Raw genomic sequence first — 18538 nt, forward strand, 5'->3', positions numbered from 1 at the left:
ACCATTAAGTAAATCAGATAAATAATTACTAATATATTAATATTATTTTGATTACACTTCCTTTAAAATATAATTTTTTTTAATTATAGGAAATAAGATAGTAAAATATTTAAATAAGAAAAAGATTTTTAATATGCAAATAAAAAGCTTCAAATGAAATACAGTGGAGCTTGAGTCACATAATTTGACAAATATGAATAGTAATTTGGGAAAATAGATTATTCTGCCCGGACTACAACCCACCATAGTCTTTGTGGCGGTCCGCCCCTGACAAGGGAGGATTATAACGGGAGAAACGAAAAAGCAAGCTTGATAACGTGTCCAGTGTAATAGGCTCTTGTTTGTAAGTACCGATTAGACTGGCTAAAAATGCCTTAAATGCGGTAATGTGGGGCTCAATGATATAATAAAATAAAAATTGTGGTCAAAAAATGATATAAATGTGGCACAAGCACAACCAAGACGGCACTTAAGGTTCAAAAGATTTCCAACTAAAGCACATGACTTAACGAGCGATGGAGGGTGGTCCGCGCCTCGCATTCAACATAATGTAAGTAACTAATGTATACAACTTTTCACAAAAATAGATAAATTTCGCTTTCCGAATTATTTCAGGCTCCAATTTTTACTTAAACCCTGACACGAATAATTAATCACCTAAAATATTTTCATTTAAATTAAACTTATTTATTAAGTCGCGCTTCGTAGTGCCCTTTTAAAAAAATATTTCACATTTTTTATATTTATTATCTGATCTTGATTACTTAGAGACTAAAATTATGAATAATAAATCAAAAGTTTTAAAAGTCGTTATTTCGTTAATTATTTTTATTTCAATGAGTCGCTATCTCATTATTCACAAATTATCATAAAATTATATTATGCAGTAGTTTTTTTCTAATTAAATATATAAAAACTTGAGAAAATAACAAATAGATTAAACGATATAAGAGCCGTCATCTCAATACTCTCGTCTTTTCGTTTGCGTAAGTATATAATAATAAGACGATATAATAATTTTAAAAAAGCATTGAGAAAATATATTATAGAGACTTGTCTTTGTAGTATTTTATACGCTAAATATTTAAAAGAATTTTTTTAGGAAAATATAGTATATTAAGTTGATTTTAAGAAAAAGATGATAAATGCTATTTAAAAAGAAATTTTGGAAAAATCAAGATAATAAGTTATTTTAAATAGAAAGAAAAAGTTTTAAAAGAATATTATGATGCTAAGATTGATTTTAAAAATTTTAATGAAAGGTTTTATAAAATATTTAGAAAAATACTATGAATGATGATGATATATTTAGGAGAATATAAGTTAATTGTAGTTTTTGATATTTATTAATTAAAAGAAATTAAAAAATATAGAATTAGACGATTGAGAGAGTCCCATGTCTTCTCCTCTATGCAAGTGTATTAATGACATGTTTAAATCCAAAATCCAAATAAGAAGCGCTGGCAAAATTATGATGATTTAGCTATGTTTGATATTGCTTCTGTATATAACAACATCAATTTTTAGTTTAAAATCAGTTAAATAGTTTTTTGGTAAAATTTAAAAAATTATTTTCGGAAAAGTATTTTTGGTCTAAAAATATTAGTTAGAGAAAGCAAGTATCCATGCCTTTAATAAAAATTGTCAAAATATATACGTATTAAAATAAATTACCAAATAATTATCTAATTTTTACAATAACACTTTTTTTAACGCTTTTTTCTAACAGAGCCTTACACACTTTCGTACAATGTTAAGATTATGGACATTCTAATACTTCAAAAGCAATCAATCTTAGGTTTTTTTAAAAAAAACTTCTCTTACTAGACGCATGTGCATCTAACACAAAAACGTTTTAAAATTGTGCTTATAAAATTTGTAATTTGACGCTTGAGTAAATAAACCTTCTAAGAAAATCAGAAATCGAAAAAGCAAAAAATACTACTCCCTAATTATATATTCATTTTGATTTTTTGGATCAAAATAAATAAATTTTTACATAATATTAAAAGTTTACGATTAATTGTTTTTAAAATCTAAAAATTACATTTTAAATTAGACTAGATGTACTTTATAAAAATATATATTTTTATAAGTATTTAAATTATTTAGTACACATAAATTTCAGTTAAAATTTAGTAAAGATGACCGGTAAAAAGTCAAAAATGGACATATACGCGAGGGAGGAGAAAGTATTGATCAAAGTGTTTAATTTTTTTTTTTTTGAAAAATACCATATTTGCATTATTCAAATCCAAATACAAAGTATGATTAAGAAAATTAGGCGGAGTAACATACCACTCCCCTACGTCTGACATATTGTGTAAGCACATGAGCTGCATTATTCGCAGAACGGTAAACAAAATCAACTAGCACAATGACTAATGTGCTTAAACATATGAATACAATCTTTAACTATCGTGCCAAATAACCCTTACCCCTGGCTGATCATTGTAGGCTGTAGCTAGCACATAAGAATCCGTCTCCACAATACAACTAGTATAGCCTCTGTTAATAATCCAAGATAATGCCTCCTTCAGGCCTAACGCTTCTGCTTCCCTAGGCTTCCAAGCACCTGCAATTCGTTTCCCCTGGATGCCACAAACCGAGCTTGGTCATCTCTAACTATAGCAGAGACACCAATGCTACCATATAGGAATATAGCAGCATCAATATTCACCTTCAGCCATCCTTCATTCGGCTTCGACCATACTCGAGCACCCATTGCTCCTCTGATCGTCCTCTTCTCATCCTTAACCTGGGCTTCTCTCCAATCCCTAATAAGATGGTTTGCAGCACTAATCACCCCAAAAACTGAACCATTAGCACGATCCCACACCCACTTATTCCTTCTATTCCACAAATTCCAGCATAGCAATGCAACTTGAATCCCCTGCTTCTTCGAGGACTGATCAAGCACTCTAGAAAACACGTCGCAAGCCTTATCTGACTCAAAACACTGTAACAAATGTGCTAGACCTGAAACCAACCATACCGTTTTTACAAAATCGCATAGGAATAGAATATGCGTATCTATTTCTGCTCCCTGATGGCACCACGGACACCAGACATCTATATTAACATGTTTTCCTTGTAAAGCTGCATTGGTTGGTAAACATACCCTACATAACCTCCACAGAAAGTTTGAAATCTTTTCTAGAAGCTTCATTGCCCATAGTCTCCTCCATAAAGTTGTATAACTACTAGTACATTCTCCTTGTAACATTCTGTTAGGTCTCACACACTGTAGAAGGGGGTTGAATACAATGTTTATCACAATCAAATCGAATATAAGAACACAGAAAACAGATTTTATTTAACACAATAAACTCTGTTACAATATGGAACTGTCCTCTCTCAGTGATGAACAACTTATCACGAGAGCTGCTAGGGTTACAATAAATAATAACTTCGATTATGATAACACACATAGTGTAAACCCTATGTCTGTGTTTATACACTACACAGTTACAAGATAAATTCTAATTGATATGGAATATAATTCCGCTTCCTAAAATATATCAACTAGTTATCTTTTCTTCCAAGTATTCTATTCTTCATAGAATTCCTTCTTCATGCATATCTCTTCTTGCGTTTGTCTTGATCTTTTTTCCTTTCAATCAGCCGTCTTCCTTATCTGAAAGTCTCCTTAAGTCCTGATATTATCTTCTGATAAATATCTCCTGACAACTTAATTTCTGACAACTTAATTTCTGACTTCAGTATAAGTACTGATTTCCAGTTAAGTACTGATTTGTCCTGTTAAGTAAGATCTGAAAACTAAACACAAATCATATTAGTCATGACATTATCAAATATATCTAACAATCTCCCCCAACTTGTAAATTAGCATAATATACAAGTTTAACAGATATTTGATGATGTCAAAAACATTAAGTACAAATGCATGAAAATTTGACTAGATAACTACAACTTACAGTCCTTGTAGCTTTACCATCCTCAAGGTCTGATAACAGCTTCAGTCTGTATACACATCAGAATTTAAGCAGTTGTAGATCTTTGACTTGGCTTCAATTACTGATCTCTTTGATATCAGGAGTTGTTCTGAGATAGTTCTTTAACAAACATCTCTCAACATATTCAAGTTCATTAACCATCCTCCTTTTAGCATTCTTCAATTCAACTGTATCTTCACCAATTTGAAAGATAGCAGCCCTGAGATCATTTATTCTAGCTTTCCTTATATCCTGATCTAGTCTGATTAAATATGCCTTGTCAGACTCAAGATTGAATTCCACAACCTTATAACCCAGAAAGTAGTTATAATCTTAGCAGAGTTAGGCTTCATCTCGACAATATCACCTTTGTGATCTCTGTACTTGGGACAGTATGTGTTGTCAGACCTTACAGAGTAAAGCTTCTTCTGTCTTTGAATTTGAGTCTTCAAATAATTTGCAGCACTATCTGTTAATCTGTTCTTCACTTGAAGTAAGAATAGAACATGTTCTAGTTCCTCAAAATACTTCAGTGGTATAGCATTCTGCCTAATATGGTCTACCCTTCCATCATTCATAAAATATAACAAGATGTGTTCTTTAAAAAATATATGGTAAACCATCTGTACAGATTCAAGCTGATTCAATCTTTCAGGAGTTGCTCCAATACCTGTTCACTTAACAAAGTTGGATAATTGGTTGTGTTCTGTATTCTTCTTTCATCAGCACTACCCAATCCAGATTTATCTCTTGCTTCTTTTCCTGTAACAACTCTTGCTTCAAAACCACTTGTTGCAGTCTTCAAAGATTGAGTCTGTTTAGCTTTGGTGAATCCTGGTAGGAGTAACTTTGAAGGTTTAACATGAGCAATGTCAGAGGTTTCCTTTTCCTTATCTTCTGATATCAAGCCAACTTGAGCTATGTCAGAGGTTTCTTGCTTCACTGTCATATCAGAACTTACTATATCTTGACTCTGAACAACATGATCCATGTCAGAGGTTGTTTGAGAAATATTCCTTTTTATCAGAGTAAGACTAGCATCTTCATCAGATATTTCTTCATCCATGAATGGCACATAAACCTTTACAGGTTCATCAACTTTTTCTTTGCCCTTGGACCTTGGATCTATCTCCACTTGTGATTTGGCTTTAGTTGCCTCAGGATTTGTCCTTTCTTTTATCACAATGCCTTAGCCTTAGTAAGTTTCTTTTCAACAACAGAAGCTTTAGCTTTGGAGTTGACTTTTTCTAACTTAAGTCTAGCTTCTTCTTCCTTTAGACTCTCAAAGTCCATTCCTGGATTTTCTTTCAGAAATAACTGTCTTGAAATTTCCTCATCAAGTTCCAGATATTCATCAGAACTTATCCTTTTACCAGTATCAAAACTTATTCTTCTCCCTATATCAGAACTTGTTCTTTGACTTGTAGTTCCAGCTTTGATTGATGAAAAACCTTTACCTTGACCATGACCTCCACCCATTCCAGAGTTTCCCTGGTCATCTTTTTCATCATCCTTTCCCTTCAGTGTCTTAACAGTTTTGCATTTGAACTTAATTACTTTCTCCCCCTTTTTGGCATCAGCAGGATAAAAGAAGCGAGACAAGCAATTCCACTGAGAATTGGATCTCATTGAGTTGATTTTGATGAGAAGGTTGATTCTTCAAAATTTCATCAATCTGAGCCTTTTGCTTATCCTGAGTTTTCTCAATGTACTCAATTCTGTCAAAGATAGGTTTGAAAAACCTTTTCTTGTCCAGCTTGACAAGCATATCTTGATGATTTATGGATTCTTAAATCTTGTCTACCTTGGCCTGAGTTACAGATTGTTGACCTTGAAGATGCCTTGTACTTAGTGCAGTAACTCTGAGCTGTGTCTTGAAATCATCATTGACTAGCATCTCATCAGCTTTAACCAAGTTCTCAGCAAGTATGTTTGAAGTAGGATCGAAATCAACTTTGTTCCATTCCTTAGTCCACTCCCTTCCTCTAGGAGTTTCACTCCAAGGTACTGGTGCATCTACTCGAACAAACTTCTTGATTAATTCAGCTTTGTTTGGAGCTTGTTGAGGAGCATGTCCTGATGGACCAGCTGCATCAGCATCTACTATTGGCAACAGCTTACCAGTAAGTTCAGCATTAGCAGCATCAAAACTTATAGAATCAGCATCATCAGCATCCTCTGATAAAAGAATAGTATGAGAGGCTAATGAGGCTTCAACATCATCCTCTAAGTGCTGATCTCCAACTAAGTTCTGATCAACAGTCAAACCTTGATGCTCACCTAAAATCTGATTTTTATCATCCAGATTCAGAATTGGTGTAGTAGGAATATCTTCATTAAAATCAGCATCTAGAATTGGTGTTGTTGGTAGAGTGATTTGAATTGGTGGAGCTTCTAAGTACAAAACCTCAGGAAGAACCAAGTTATGAATATCAATCTCAGCACTTGTACCTGAGTCATCAGTATGTACTTGTTCAATTATAGGTGACACAAGAGGAGTAGGCTCTCTGTCTTGAGCAGTTTCTGGTTATGCTGAAGGAAGTAATTCAATAACAATTGGTTCTGTTGGGATCAGAGATTCCTGACCCCCTTCCTTAGCTGCTTCCTCATCTTCTGATTTTGACTCAACTGTAGTCCCTGTGAGCTCTTTGCTTTTTCTTTTTCTTCAAGGGTGGAGACACTGTAGGAGCTTTATCATCAGGATTTAGCTTTCTAAGCCTTTTGAGAGGCCTAGAACTCCCAGTTACAGTGTCTTTATGAGAAGAGATCTTCTCAGCTTCTACTACAATAGGTTAAGACATGGGAACATATTCCTCATTGTCTGATTCATCTCTCAGAACAAGTTTCCTTCTCTTTGTTGAGTCTGAGGTACTGTCTTAGTCCTCTTGGGTTTGGAAGATGAAGGCTTCACAGGATGTGCTGAAGGTTGAGATTGAGATGACTGTGATGGTTTGAAATATGTCCTGATTGAGGGTTGAGTAGGTTGAGGTTGAGAAGTTTGAGGTGTTTATGTAGATGTGGTATGTTCTGATGGCTGTTGTGGTGGCTGGGATGTGGGTTGAACATCAGGGTAAATAGATGTGTAGGTTTGAGGATCAACATTTACCAGTATTTGTTTCACTAACTGAGGTATTTGTAAGGGTCTAACCACTTGTTTCTTAATGTCAGCATTTAACAAATCATTAAAAGCCCTTTTTGCAAGCTTAAAGGGTGGAATTAAATCAGTGGTAGGTTGGGGTTCATCAGCACAACAAAAAGTATATATAAGCTGACAGAATCTAGCAAAGTATACTACATTCCTATCCTCTGTCATCCTATCCCCTATGAAACCTAGCACAGCACTTGCAAAATCAACGTGAGTTTCATGAATAAGAGCATACCCGATTTGCTGACTCATGATTGGAATAGCATCAAAGTTAGAGCATTTATTGGCGAATGCCTTAGTGATGCAATCAAAGAAAAAGCTCCATTCTTTCCTGATATTTGCTCTTTTCAGTTGTCCAAGCTTTCCCAAACTTTTCTCATAACCCAAACTGGCCATAAGCTGCTGTAGAACAGGGTCCTCCACTGTTGAGAATGTACAGTCTTCTGGTAAGTGGAGAGCTTTGCGAACTGCCTTAGGAGTAACTACATGTTCAACATCATTTACTTCAAATACGATCCTTGGAGTACCAGTAGCACCACCATCATCAAAACATCAGTACTTGTTGGCTTGAAGTGGTTTGAGGTTGGGTCAAAGCATACCCAATCTCACTATTTGTTATAAAATCTTGCACATGCAAATCTGATGGAGCTTCAGCCTTGTTCAAGATTGCAGCAGAGTTATTTGGTATAAATTTGGCTCCATCAACAATTAAATCCTTGGGCGCCATCAGAAATAAGTGAGAAACTTGTTTGCCTGAAAGGTGTTTGTTAAAATGTCTGTATAGTGAACCGTCAGAAAATGTGAGAGAATAAGAAAAGAGAGAGAGTGAAATAGAATAAAAATATGAATAAAAGATTTGAAAATCTTTTAACTCTTTTACTTAGACAACCCACGTTACAACGGTTAATGAGGAGTGGAACGGACCTTTACACCTGTCAAACATGCAGCGGTTAAGGCAAAAGTTAATGGGCACGGTAAATAAGCAATTATGACTTTGCATGTTCAGTTTTTTTAAAAAAAAACTGTTCCCACTAAACAAATAATTATTACTGCTTTATCTCACATAAACCAATATTCTGGAAAAAAATGTGACCGTTGAGGTAATGACCAAGAATAAACCAAGTAAATAAATACTGCCACGTCAGCATCAGGACTTGATTATTATCAGAATTTAAAAGTCATCAGAATATTGCTTCTTAACTCGAAAAGTGAATGTTTATTCCTGTAATTCTTCACACAAATACTGATATGGGTACATCAGAACTTAATCATCAGAACTTCCATCAGAACTTATCCTCAGAATTTATGCAACTGACACTTAAACTGTTCATCCAAAATAACATTTATCACCACAGTAATTTTCATCATTCATATGGAGTGTATGTGTGTGCATTAAGCTAAATATCAGACAAAGAGTAAAGTCTGATTCACTTCAGTACATCTTAGAAATAAGGCATAACTAAGAACTTTGCTTAAAATCTGTCATTATTTTGAAGTCTGCTATAGAATGAGTTCATGCATGAGTCCACCTCAACTGTTTTGTGCTTATTTTATGCATCTTTTGAAATTCCTTTTTACAGTGGCTTCTCAGTGTAAGTGAGTCACAACTGCTTATCAAAATTTATGCTATTATCAGAGTATTTCTCCAGTAATCAAAGAATGTGAAAAGTCACCAAGAAAACTTTATTTTGCTTTTCTAATGCATATCACTTAATACCAGCAATGTACTTGGGTCTTCCCTTCCATATTTTTTACTCTAGATCTCAAAGGAGTACCTGATTTTTATTTCTTTTCTTTTCTATTGATAAGTGAGGCTTATCAGCACTTAGTACATGCATCAGATTTACTAACTGTTATTCCCAAGGAACTAACAATGAGATTTACAGAAGGGGGGTTGAATGTAAATCTCAAAACTTTTTCAAGTTTTGAGCAGTTTCAAAGGCTGTGTGTTTTGATGAACAAGTGTGTGTGAATTGTTTTGAGCTAATACAGACAGATATATATATTCAAACACAAATGTAAAGAACACACAAGACTTAAAAACTTTTCTGGTGGATTTGTTGTTCCACCAGAGATGTGTTATTTCAGAAAATCTGTGATTCACGAAATTGATCACAGTTGCTTCCTAGTACAAACTAGATGATTTTCTCTCAATGTTTTTCTAAACAGCTCTGGAAAATTCACACTCTAGTTACTAGCTGCAACTTAGTTTATATATCACCAAGTTTACAAGTGAAGACAAAAAATATAAAATACAATTGAAAAGATTCTTCACATATTTCTTCTTCATTTCTCTATCCAATGCAATCTAGGATAATCTGTGAATCTTTGAATACTTTCATGTTTGCACCAGAATGGAAATGCTGCATTTTCTTGATTCCTCCAAGAGACTGCCACATTCTAATTGTCTTTGTCAACCCATGTGCCTCTGTCAGCTTATGAATTGTCACTGTCAACTGCTATTGAACTTAGCATCCATTGAAGCTTTCATCCGTTGAAGGTTTTATCCGTTGATGCATTAGCAGTGAAAGCTTTATCCGTTGATGCACTCATCCGTTGATGGATGTTATCGGTTGAAGCTTTAGAGACATTCGTTGAAGCTTTGTTTCTTATCCGTTGAAGACCTTTAACTTTTCAGTTGATACTACTTCACTTATACAAAATTACAAGACATGAAATATTTACAATTAGCCCTCCTATTTGCATATCCACTAGTAGTCAACATGACTTATAATTTCCCCCAACATCTAAGAATTATAACTTGAATACAGAAACTGAAATGTGCTACAATACTAAACTTATTTCTAAGTAAAGCTACTCCATCAACGGATAGCCAGAATGGTCTTATCCGTTGAGGCTACAAACACCAGATTTGTACTTAAGTGTTTTGTTTAACTTATCATCAAACTAATACACATATTCCTAACAATCTCCCCCTATTTATGTCCACTAGAACTATAGGCATAAATTTGGGTTTAACTTGATGATAACAAAACACTTAATAAATATATGAATTGAAATTAAGTAGAAATTCAAAAGTGCTTCAAAAGTGTATGTACTGAGATAGAATTGAAGGATTACATTGTTTCAAAGGATGCTCCTTTAGACTGAGCAGATTATTTTCTTTTCCTTTGATCCCTTGTTTTCTTCCCTAGCCTCCTATCATTTTCCTCGACTTGAAGTTGGAGTTGTCTGTAGAATTCAGCTTCATCTTCTTCACTGATGTCCAACTTAGATTGCATGTCCTTGAGAGTTTCATTACTGGCAATTTTAAGCTGATCTTCAAGCCTGAAGAATCTTCTGACTCCTTTATTGTCTCTGAACTCCATCATCCAATGAGGTGATTTGTGAATTGTAATTCCACGCTCAGGGATGAGTAATGTTCTAGGCAAGGAATTGGGCTCCCACCAAGTTTTCCTTATGCTGGCAATCTTGTTGAGAATCTCAGTTTTGGCAATCCTGGTAAAGCCAGAATCCCTTTTGATAGCTGAGTAGACTCTAACCAAGGTAGAATAGCCTTCATCTAGAATTCTGTAAAGGGGCCAAGTCCCTTCCCCATTTCCTTTGTACTTGAACACTAATCTTTCTGGTAGCTGTCTATAGGCATCTATTCCCCTTACTTCCTCCAGCTCATCCAGGTAGAGTTCAATGTATGTCTATTCCTTTATGTCACAAATGTGAACATAATCATCCTTTGAGGCTTGTGGCTTAGGCTTGGGTTTCTGAGTGAATTTTCTTGAGGTTAGGGGAGGTGTTGATTTGGTTTTTCTTTTCTGTTTCTTTGGTGGTGGAGAAGTATTTAAGAAGGTAGGCAATTTGATGGTGTCTCAATCAATGGGTTCCTCCTTAGGAATGATTGTTTCAATGACTTGAACTCTGTCTTCTAACTTGGCCAGCCTCTTTTCAGCATCTGATTCTCTTCTCAATCTCAGTAACAAGTCCTGCATGGTACCATAGGGCATGACTGAATCCAGCTTCTCAGAATTGTAGAACTTCAAGTCAACTATATCCTTCTTGAGTTCATCCACACTCAGATTCTGTCTTAGTTGCTGTAGCTTCATGAGATGTAGAGAATCTAGGTGGGCTTGAAGAATAGCCTTGGTACCAGCATCTGAAGTTTCCTGAAGGGCCTTTTGAATAGCCATAACTTGTTTGACCAAGGAGACACTGAACTGTCCTGGTGTAGATTCCTTAGTCAAGGCCCAGTCAGGTAGATTTGGAACTGAACTAGGGTCTGCATCTCCCCCTAAGTTCATGCTTCCATCAAATGAGATAGAGTCATCATCATTAGAATTTACTCCAAATTCTTCAGATGGCCCACCAGCTTGAGAAGGCATCCTATTGACAGCAGCTTTATCCCTTTGTAGAGATTCTGAAGTATGTACTAGGTTCAAAGTCTATTCTGCCTCCACATTGCCCTGAGCAGCCAACAGTTGATAGGCTGACACATGATGAGTAAAAGTGTCAGCATCCAAGGAAATGTTATCAATTACAGCTTTGTAATGTTGCTGAAATTGTCTTTCCTTTTCAACATCATCCACAATCATTGACTCACTAGTAATGGCTGGATCCACCCTTATTCCTTCTGTACCTGCTTTTCTCTCAATTTCTCTATATTCTTGCATCAGGGGCTCCCCCTGGCTCACACACCTCACACCCTCACCCTCACCTACTAAGGTGGCACTCCTCTCACTTTCTTTTGCCATGATGAAAGAAATAACATGCATATTTAGACTCTCAAGCTCTCCTTTTGCCTGGGAGCAACCCAGCCTCTCACTCAAATTTTCACTCCCTTCCCTCAATCCTAGAAGTGATTGTACAGTAACCATATCTTCTACACTTGGAATTGATTCAGTTATTTGTGTAGAGACTATCAACGGATAGGAAGTATCCGTTGAAGTAGGAACTGATGGTATCAACAGATAACTGCTGTTAAGCTTATCCGTCAAAGAACAACCACTTGTCAACAGATGAGAAATATCCGTTGAAGAAGGAAAAGAAGTAGAAATTGAAAGTGACATGATTATTGAATCTGTGTGGATTGATTTTAATTTAGGAGACACAGATTCTTCAACCAAGTCTGAAAGAATTGGCTGATGATCCAACAAATCATCTAAAAGATGATGATCACCAGTATTTGAGTGGGGCTCCTCCCTGAGTTGTAAAGAGGGAGAATCAGGAATTGATGTGAATATCATGTCCACATCCAGATATGGTGATGGAGAATTTGGTGATTGATGTGTGTCAATTTTTAGAGAATGGGGCTGTGACTCCACATTTGTTGGAGTCACATCAAGCTGAATTTGAGAAGGCATAGATATAGGTAGTGTATCTGTGCAGTGTGTGCACCCTGTGTGGAAATTAAGGTTTTAACCTTCTTTCTTCTTGTAAAGGCTTTGACAGGTGAGTGTGTGGCTTCAGTGTCCCTCCCTCTTTTGGTCTGTGTCCCTGGTTGGGGACTATTTTCAATAGCTGCACCCTTTTGAGAGGATGCAACTAGGGATGAGTTTGAATCCTTTTCAACCACCACAGTCTTTTGAGAAACTGTGGCCTGGCTAGCTGGGGTACCACTCACCTCTCCTACCTTATCCTGGGGGGTTTCTTGATGTTCACCCCTCTCCTCACCACTCACACCCTGTTCACTCCCCTAGTTGTTACAACTGTTGTCTTTTGAGAAACAACAGAGGTGGCTTTCTTTGAATTTGTTCTTGAAACTTTAGGTTTGGTGGCTTTGGTAGGAATCTGTTGGGACAAAGACACAGATTCCATGGCCACACTTGTAGGCAAAGAAATAATGGGGTTGGAAGTAGTAGGAGTTGAAGAAGTATTTACCTCACTTACCTGAGGTGCATTCATTATTGGCAAATATACCAATGGCACCTTACTGTTGAGGTTAATTCTCAAAAGGTCTGCAAGGACCCTTTTCTCTTGTGCCCATCACTTCAGTTTATTACTCTCATTGTTTATGACCAAACCTTCAGCAACATGGTTAGCCAGTAACATAAATAATCTAGCATAGTAGATGTTATGAGGTCTATTAGCTTTGTTACCTAACCTGGAACCTAATTCTAGCATGACATAGTTGCTAAAATTAAAGTACCTATCAGAAACTAGCATATAGAACATATTAACAAGAGATGAAGTTATAGCATCAAAATTACTAATTTTCCCAGAGAAAACCTTGATAAAGGCATCACTAAGAAAACTCCATTCTTTCCTAAGGTCTTTTCTTCTAATACTCCATAAACTAGCAGAATCAAAAGAATAGCCTATGGAATCTAACATGCTAGATACATCATTATCAGTGTGTGGTGTCGTGGCATTGTTCTCAGGTAGTTTGAAAGAAGACTGTATATCATCACAGTTAATACAGTAATTCTTACCTTTGAGAGAGAAAGTGATGGCCATATCTATGGGATTGAACTCTGCAGTTGTCCAAATCTCCTCAATTAGCTCACAGTAAATGGTTGGGGCTTCCAGCATTGCATAGCTTAGTCTGCAATTTTTGATGAAGTCCATCATCTTGTGATAATCTGAGTGGGCTTCATTCTTTTCCACCAAAGCTATGAAATTGTTCTTCTCATAGACAAATCCAGACTGGGACATTATCTTTACTACTGGTGCCATTGTAGTGAGTAGAGGTTGCAGAGAAAAGTTGAGAGTTTTGGGAGAGAAAGAGAGTAAAAGCTTTTGAAAGATTGTAAGAAGGCGTAAAGTGAAAATTAGAATTCAAAAGGCTTTTATACTTTCTCGAATTAAAACGTAAGGAGAATGATTAAATAATTCTTTTAAGTAAATTACAGTTGTTTGAGAATAAAGAAAACTGTATGTATTCTAAAAACTGCCTTTAATACAAATACATACAACTGTGCATATATGTATATATGTATCAACGGATAAGTAAAAGAATCAACGGTTGTGACTTACTTAAAACAACTGATGTGACACTTCAACGGATAAGGTAAATAGTTATCCGTTGAAGATTAACACAGATTTATCCGTTGAAGGATAAAATTACCAGAAATGTATTTGTCTTTCAACGGATAATGGACATCCGTTGATAGAACAATTTTGGTTTTCAACGGATAGGGAATATCCATTGATAGAATAATCTTTACTTAAAGCCAACTTTGTTCTTGCAGCAAATTCATTTCAGGCTTCAAAGCAGATTATAATAAGGACATGAATTTATGAATAATTAAGCATACCTAGCTCACTTACTAATCTTGTGAATGTTGATTCATCAAGTGGCTTGGTAAATATGTCTGCTATCTGCTTTTCACTTGGAACAAAATGAAGTTCCACTGTACCATTCATCACATGTTCCCTTATGAAGTGGTACTTGATGTCAACGTGCTTGGTTCTTGAGTGCTGTACTGGATTTTCAGTAATGGCAATGGCACTTATGTTGTCACAGAATATTGGAATTTTATCAACAGTTATCCCATAGTCAAATAGTTGATTCCTCATCCAAAGTATCTGTGCACAACAACTACCAGCAGCAATGTACTCTGCTTCAGCTGTTGATGTAGAAACATAATTTTGCTTCTTTCTGAACCATGACACAAGCTTATTCCCTAGAAATTGACAGGTGCCAGTTGTACTTTTCCTGTCTATTTTGCAACCTGCATAATCTGCATCTGAGTAGCCAATTAGATCAAAACCAGACTCTCTAGGATATCAAATTCCTAGATTTGGAGTCCCTTTGAGATATCTGAAAATTCTTTTAATAGCCACTAAGTGAGATTCTTTAGGGTCAGCTTGAAATCTAGCACAGAGACATGTAGAAAACATTATATCAGGTCTACTAGCAGTTAAATATAGAAGTGAGCCAACCATGCCTCTATAGCTTGTAATATCCACAGACTTTTCAGCCTTGTTTAATTCAAGCTTAGTGGCAGTTGCCATAGGAGTTTTTGCAGATGAACAATCCATTAAGTCAAACTTCTTTAAAAGATCATAAATATATTTAGTTTGACTAATGAAAATTCCACCACTAACTTGTTTAACTTGTAAACCAAGAAAATAAGTTAGCTCTCCCATCATGCTCATTTCATATTTACTTTGCATTAACTTAGCAAACTTTTTACAAAGCTTATCATCTGTAGAGCCAAATATAATATCATCTACATAAATTTAAACAAGTATTGTAGAGCCATTAACATTTCTAAAGAAAAGAATTTTGTCAACAGTACCTCTTGTGAAGTGATTATCTAGAAGAAATTTTGACAAAGTCTCATACCAGGCTCTAGGTGCTTGCTTTAGTCCATAGAGTGCTTTCAATAGATAATACACATAGTCTGGAAAATTTGGATCTTCAAATACTGGAGGTTGGCTTACATAAAATTCTTCCTCCAATTCTCCATTCAGAAATGCACTCTTGACATCCATTTGATAGACTTTGAAATTGGCATGGGCTACATAGGCTAGAAAGATTCTGATGGCTTCAAGTCTTGCAACTGGAGCAAATGTCTCAATAAAATCTATTCCCTCTTGTTGAGAATAGCCCTTGGCAACCAATCTGGCTTTATTCCTAATGACAATGCCATTTTCATCCATCTTGTTTCTGAATACCCATTTTGTATCAATAGAGCTCTTGTTCTTTGGCTCGGGTACCGACTTCCATACCTTGTTCCTCTCAAATTGGTTTAGCTCCTCTTGCATTGCTAAAATCCAATCTAGATCCAATAGAGCTTCTTCCACTCTCTTAGGTTCCTCCTGTGATAGAAAACTACTATATAGACATTTATCTTGAGTAGCCCTTCTAGTTTGCACTTTAGATGTTGCATCACCAATGATCAATTCAAAAGGGTGATTCTTGGTCCATTTCCTTTGAGGTGGTAGATTAACTCTAGATGAGGTTGCCTCAGTATTGTCATGATGTGAGATAGAGTGTTAATTGGCTGAAACTCCCCCTGAGTTATTGATCCTTTGAAAGGAACTGGGAGTTCTATCAACTGATGAAGTAAATTGATTATTCGTTGATAGACTATGATCAACGGATGCTTCATTATGTACTTCAACGGATGATGCACTTTGTCTTTCAACGTATGCTGCATTACTTCTTTCAACGGATGCTGAATTGTAACTTTCAACTGATGCAGCACTTTGTGCATTATCCAAAGGCAGATTTTGAATTCTTTTCGAGGTGCCTTCTCCATCATTCTCATCTTCACTATCATCACAATATATATCAATGTTATCAAATTTGAGTCCTTCATGATGTCCCTCATCTGTTAGTCCATCAATCTTTTTATCATCAAACACAACATGCACAGATTCCATGACAATGTTGGTTCTTAGATTGTAGACCCTATATGATTTTCCAGCAGAATAACCACCAAATATTCCTTCATCAGCCTTTGCATCAAACTTCCCTTTGTGATCAGGTTGATTCCTTATAATGTAGCATTTGCAACCAAAGACATGAAGAAAGTTTAAAGTTGGTTTTCTTCTCTTGAACAATTGATAGGGAGTCATGCCTTTTTCCTGATTGATTAGATAAATATTCTGAGTGTAACATGCACAGTTAACAGCCTCAACCCAAAAGTATGTTGCGAGTTTTGACTCTTCAAGCATTGTTCTTGCAGCTTCAATTAGTGATCTGTTCTTTCTTTCCACCACACCATTCTGTTGTGGAGTCCTTGGAGCTGAGAACTTATGCATGATCCCATTTTCTTCACAGAACAACCTCATGGTAGAATTCCTGAACTAAGTTCCATTGTCACTCCTGATATTCCTTACTTTGAAATCTGGATGATTGTTGACTTGCTTGATATGATTGATGATGATTTCACTAGCTTCATCCTTCGATCCAAGAAAGTAGGTCCATGAAAACTTTGAGAAATCATCTACAATCACTAGGCAATATCTTTTCCTTGAAATTGATAATACATTGACTGGTCCAAAAAGATCCATATGTAGTAGTTGTAATGGTTCATCAATTGCTGATTCAAGCTTCTTACTGAATGATGCTCTCTTTTGCTTTCCTTTCTGACAAGCATCACACAGTCCATCCCTTGAGAATTCCACTAGAGGCATTCCTCTAACTAAGTCCTTTTTTACTAGATCATTCATTGTCTTGAAATTCAAATGAGACAGCTTCTTGTGCCATAGCCAACTTTCATCTGGACTTGCTTTGCTGAGAAGACAAGTAATTGATTCTGCATCTGTAGAGTTGAAGTCAGCCAAGTACACATTCCCTTTTCTAACTCCAGTTAGAACCACTTTGTTGTCCTTCTTACTTGTAACAACACAGGCTTCATAATTGAAGGGAACAGTATTCCCTCTGTCACACACTTGACTGATACTCAATAGATTGTGTTTGAGACCATCAACTAATGTAACTTCATCAATGATGACATTTTCTTTTGAAATCAAGCCATATCCCATAGTGAACCTTTTGTTGTCATCTCCAAAGGTTATGCTAGGTCCATCTCTCTCCTTGAACTCTGTGAGTAGGGTGAAATCTCCTGTCATGTGCCTTGAACAACCACTGTTCAAGTACCATAGATTCCTTCTTTTTCCCTGCACACAACAAAATCAATCAAGTTGATTTTGGTACCCAAGTTTTCTTGGGTCCAGCCTTGTTAGTCTTTTTCCTAGACATCATACCTCCAGCATCTTTTGACTTAGGTAACTTTGGATCAACCTTGGTCTCAGATGTAGTTGGTTGAAGTGTAGGGTTAGTCAGAATTATTTAGCACATTTGGTTGAATTTGATAAGGCATAGATTGTGCAAACACATTATTCCACATAGGCATGTTGTATGGCATTTGAGGCATACTGAATGCAGAAAAATAAGGATTATTAACATATGGCATGTTTGCAAAATGTGCATGCAGATTCTGTTGAGACATAACAGGCGTAGCATGCAGAGGTGACATAGACATGTTAGGCATGGAAGGAGTTAAAGGCATGGGAGCATTCTTAACTGGCTTGTAGTTGGCAGATAGATGATTAACACTCTTACAATGCACACAACTTTTTCTAGGAGCATATTTATCAGGTGTGTAATTGTTGTGTTTGTTAATTCCTACCTTCCCATTTCTATTTGATTTTCTTTTAGTTTCCTTTTTATCCTCAACCTATCTTAAGCCTATTTTTCAACTGATCTAAAGTCATGTGTCCTATATTCACCTTACTGGCATCTTTGGATGTGCTAGCTTCTTCTTTGACAAAGTTCTTGGAAGTTGAACCAAACTTTTTATTGAGATTTTTCAAATTGTTCTTTTTAGAATCACTTGCCTGTTTTAATTGATGAGCCTTCAACGGATGCTCCTTTTCTTCCTTCAACGGATAACTTTCATCATCCGTTGATTCCACATCCGTTGATAATCCATCAATTAATTCTACTTCCTTTTTGTTTTTCTTCCAGGCATTCTCACAGAGTGATTCAATTCCCTGAACCTTGACAATCTGAGCACTAACATCCCTA

The 18538-nt window shown here is 35.9% G+C and overlaps 1 protein-coding gene across 1 annotated transcript in view; it reads right to left on the minus strand.

Moving 5' to 3' along the window:
• Positions 1-2542: 2542 nt before the first annotated feature.
• The window catches only part of LOC141714927 (uncharacterized), a 29926-nt gene continuing 13930 nt past the window's right edge, over positions 2543-18538 (minus strand). The window contains exon 3 of the mRNA XM_074518422.1: positions 2543-2979. Within this exon, the coding sequence (XP_074374523.1) occupies positions 2543-2979 (437 nt within the window). The remainder of the gene's footprint in view (positions 2980-18538) is intronic.

This window comes from Apium graveolens, chromosome 3, assembly GCF_009905375.1.
Source record: "Apium graveolens cultivar Ventura chromosome 3, ASM990537v1, whole genome shotgun sequence".
Classification (NCBI taxonomy): domain Eukaryota; kingdom Viridiplantae; phylum Streptophyta; class Magnoliopsida; order Apiales; family Apiaceae; genus Apium; species Apium graveolens.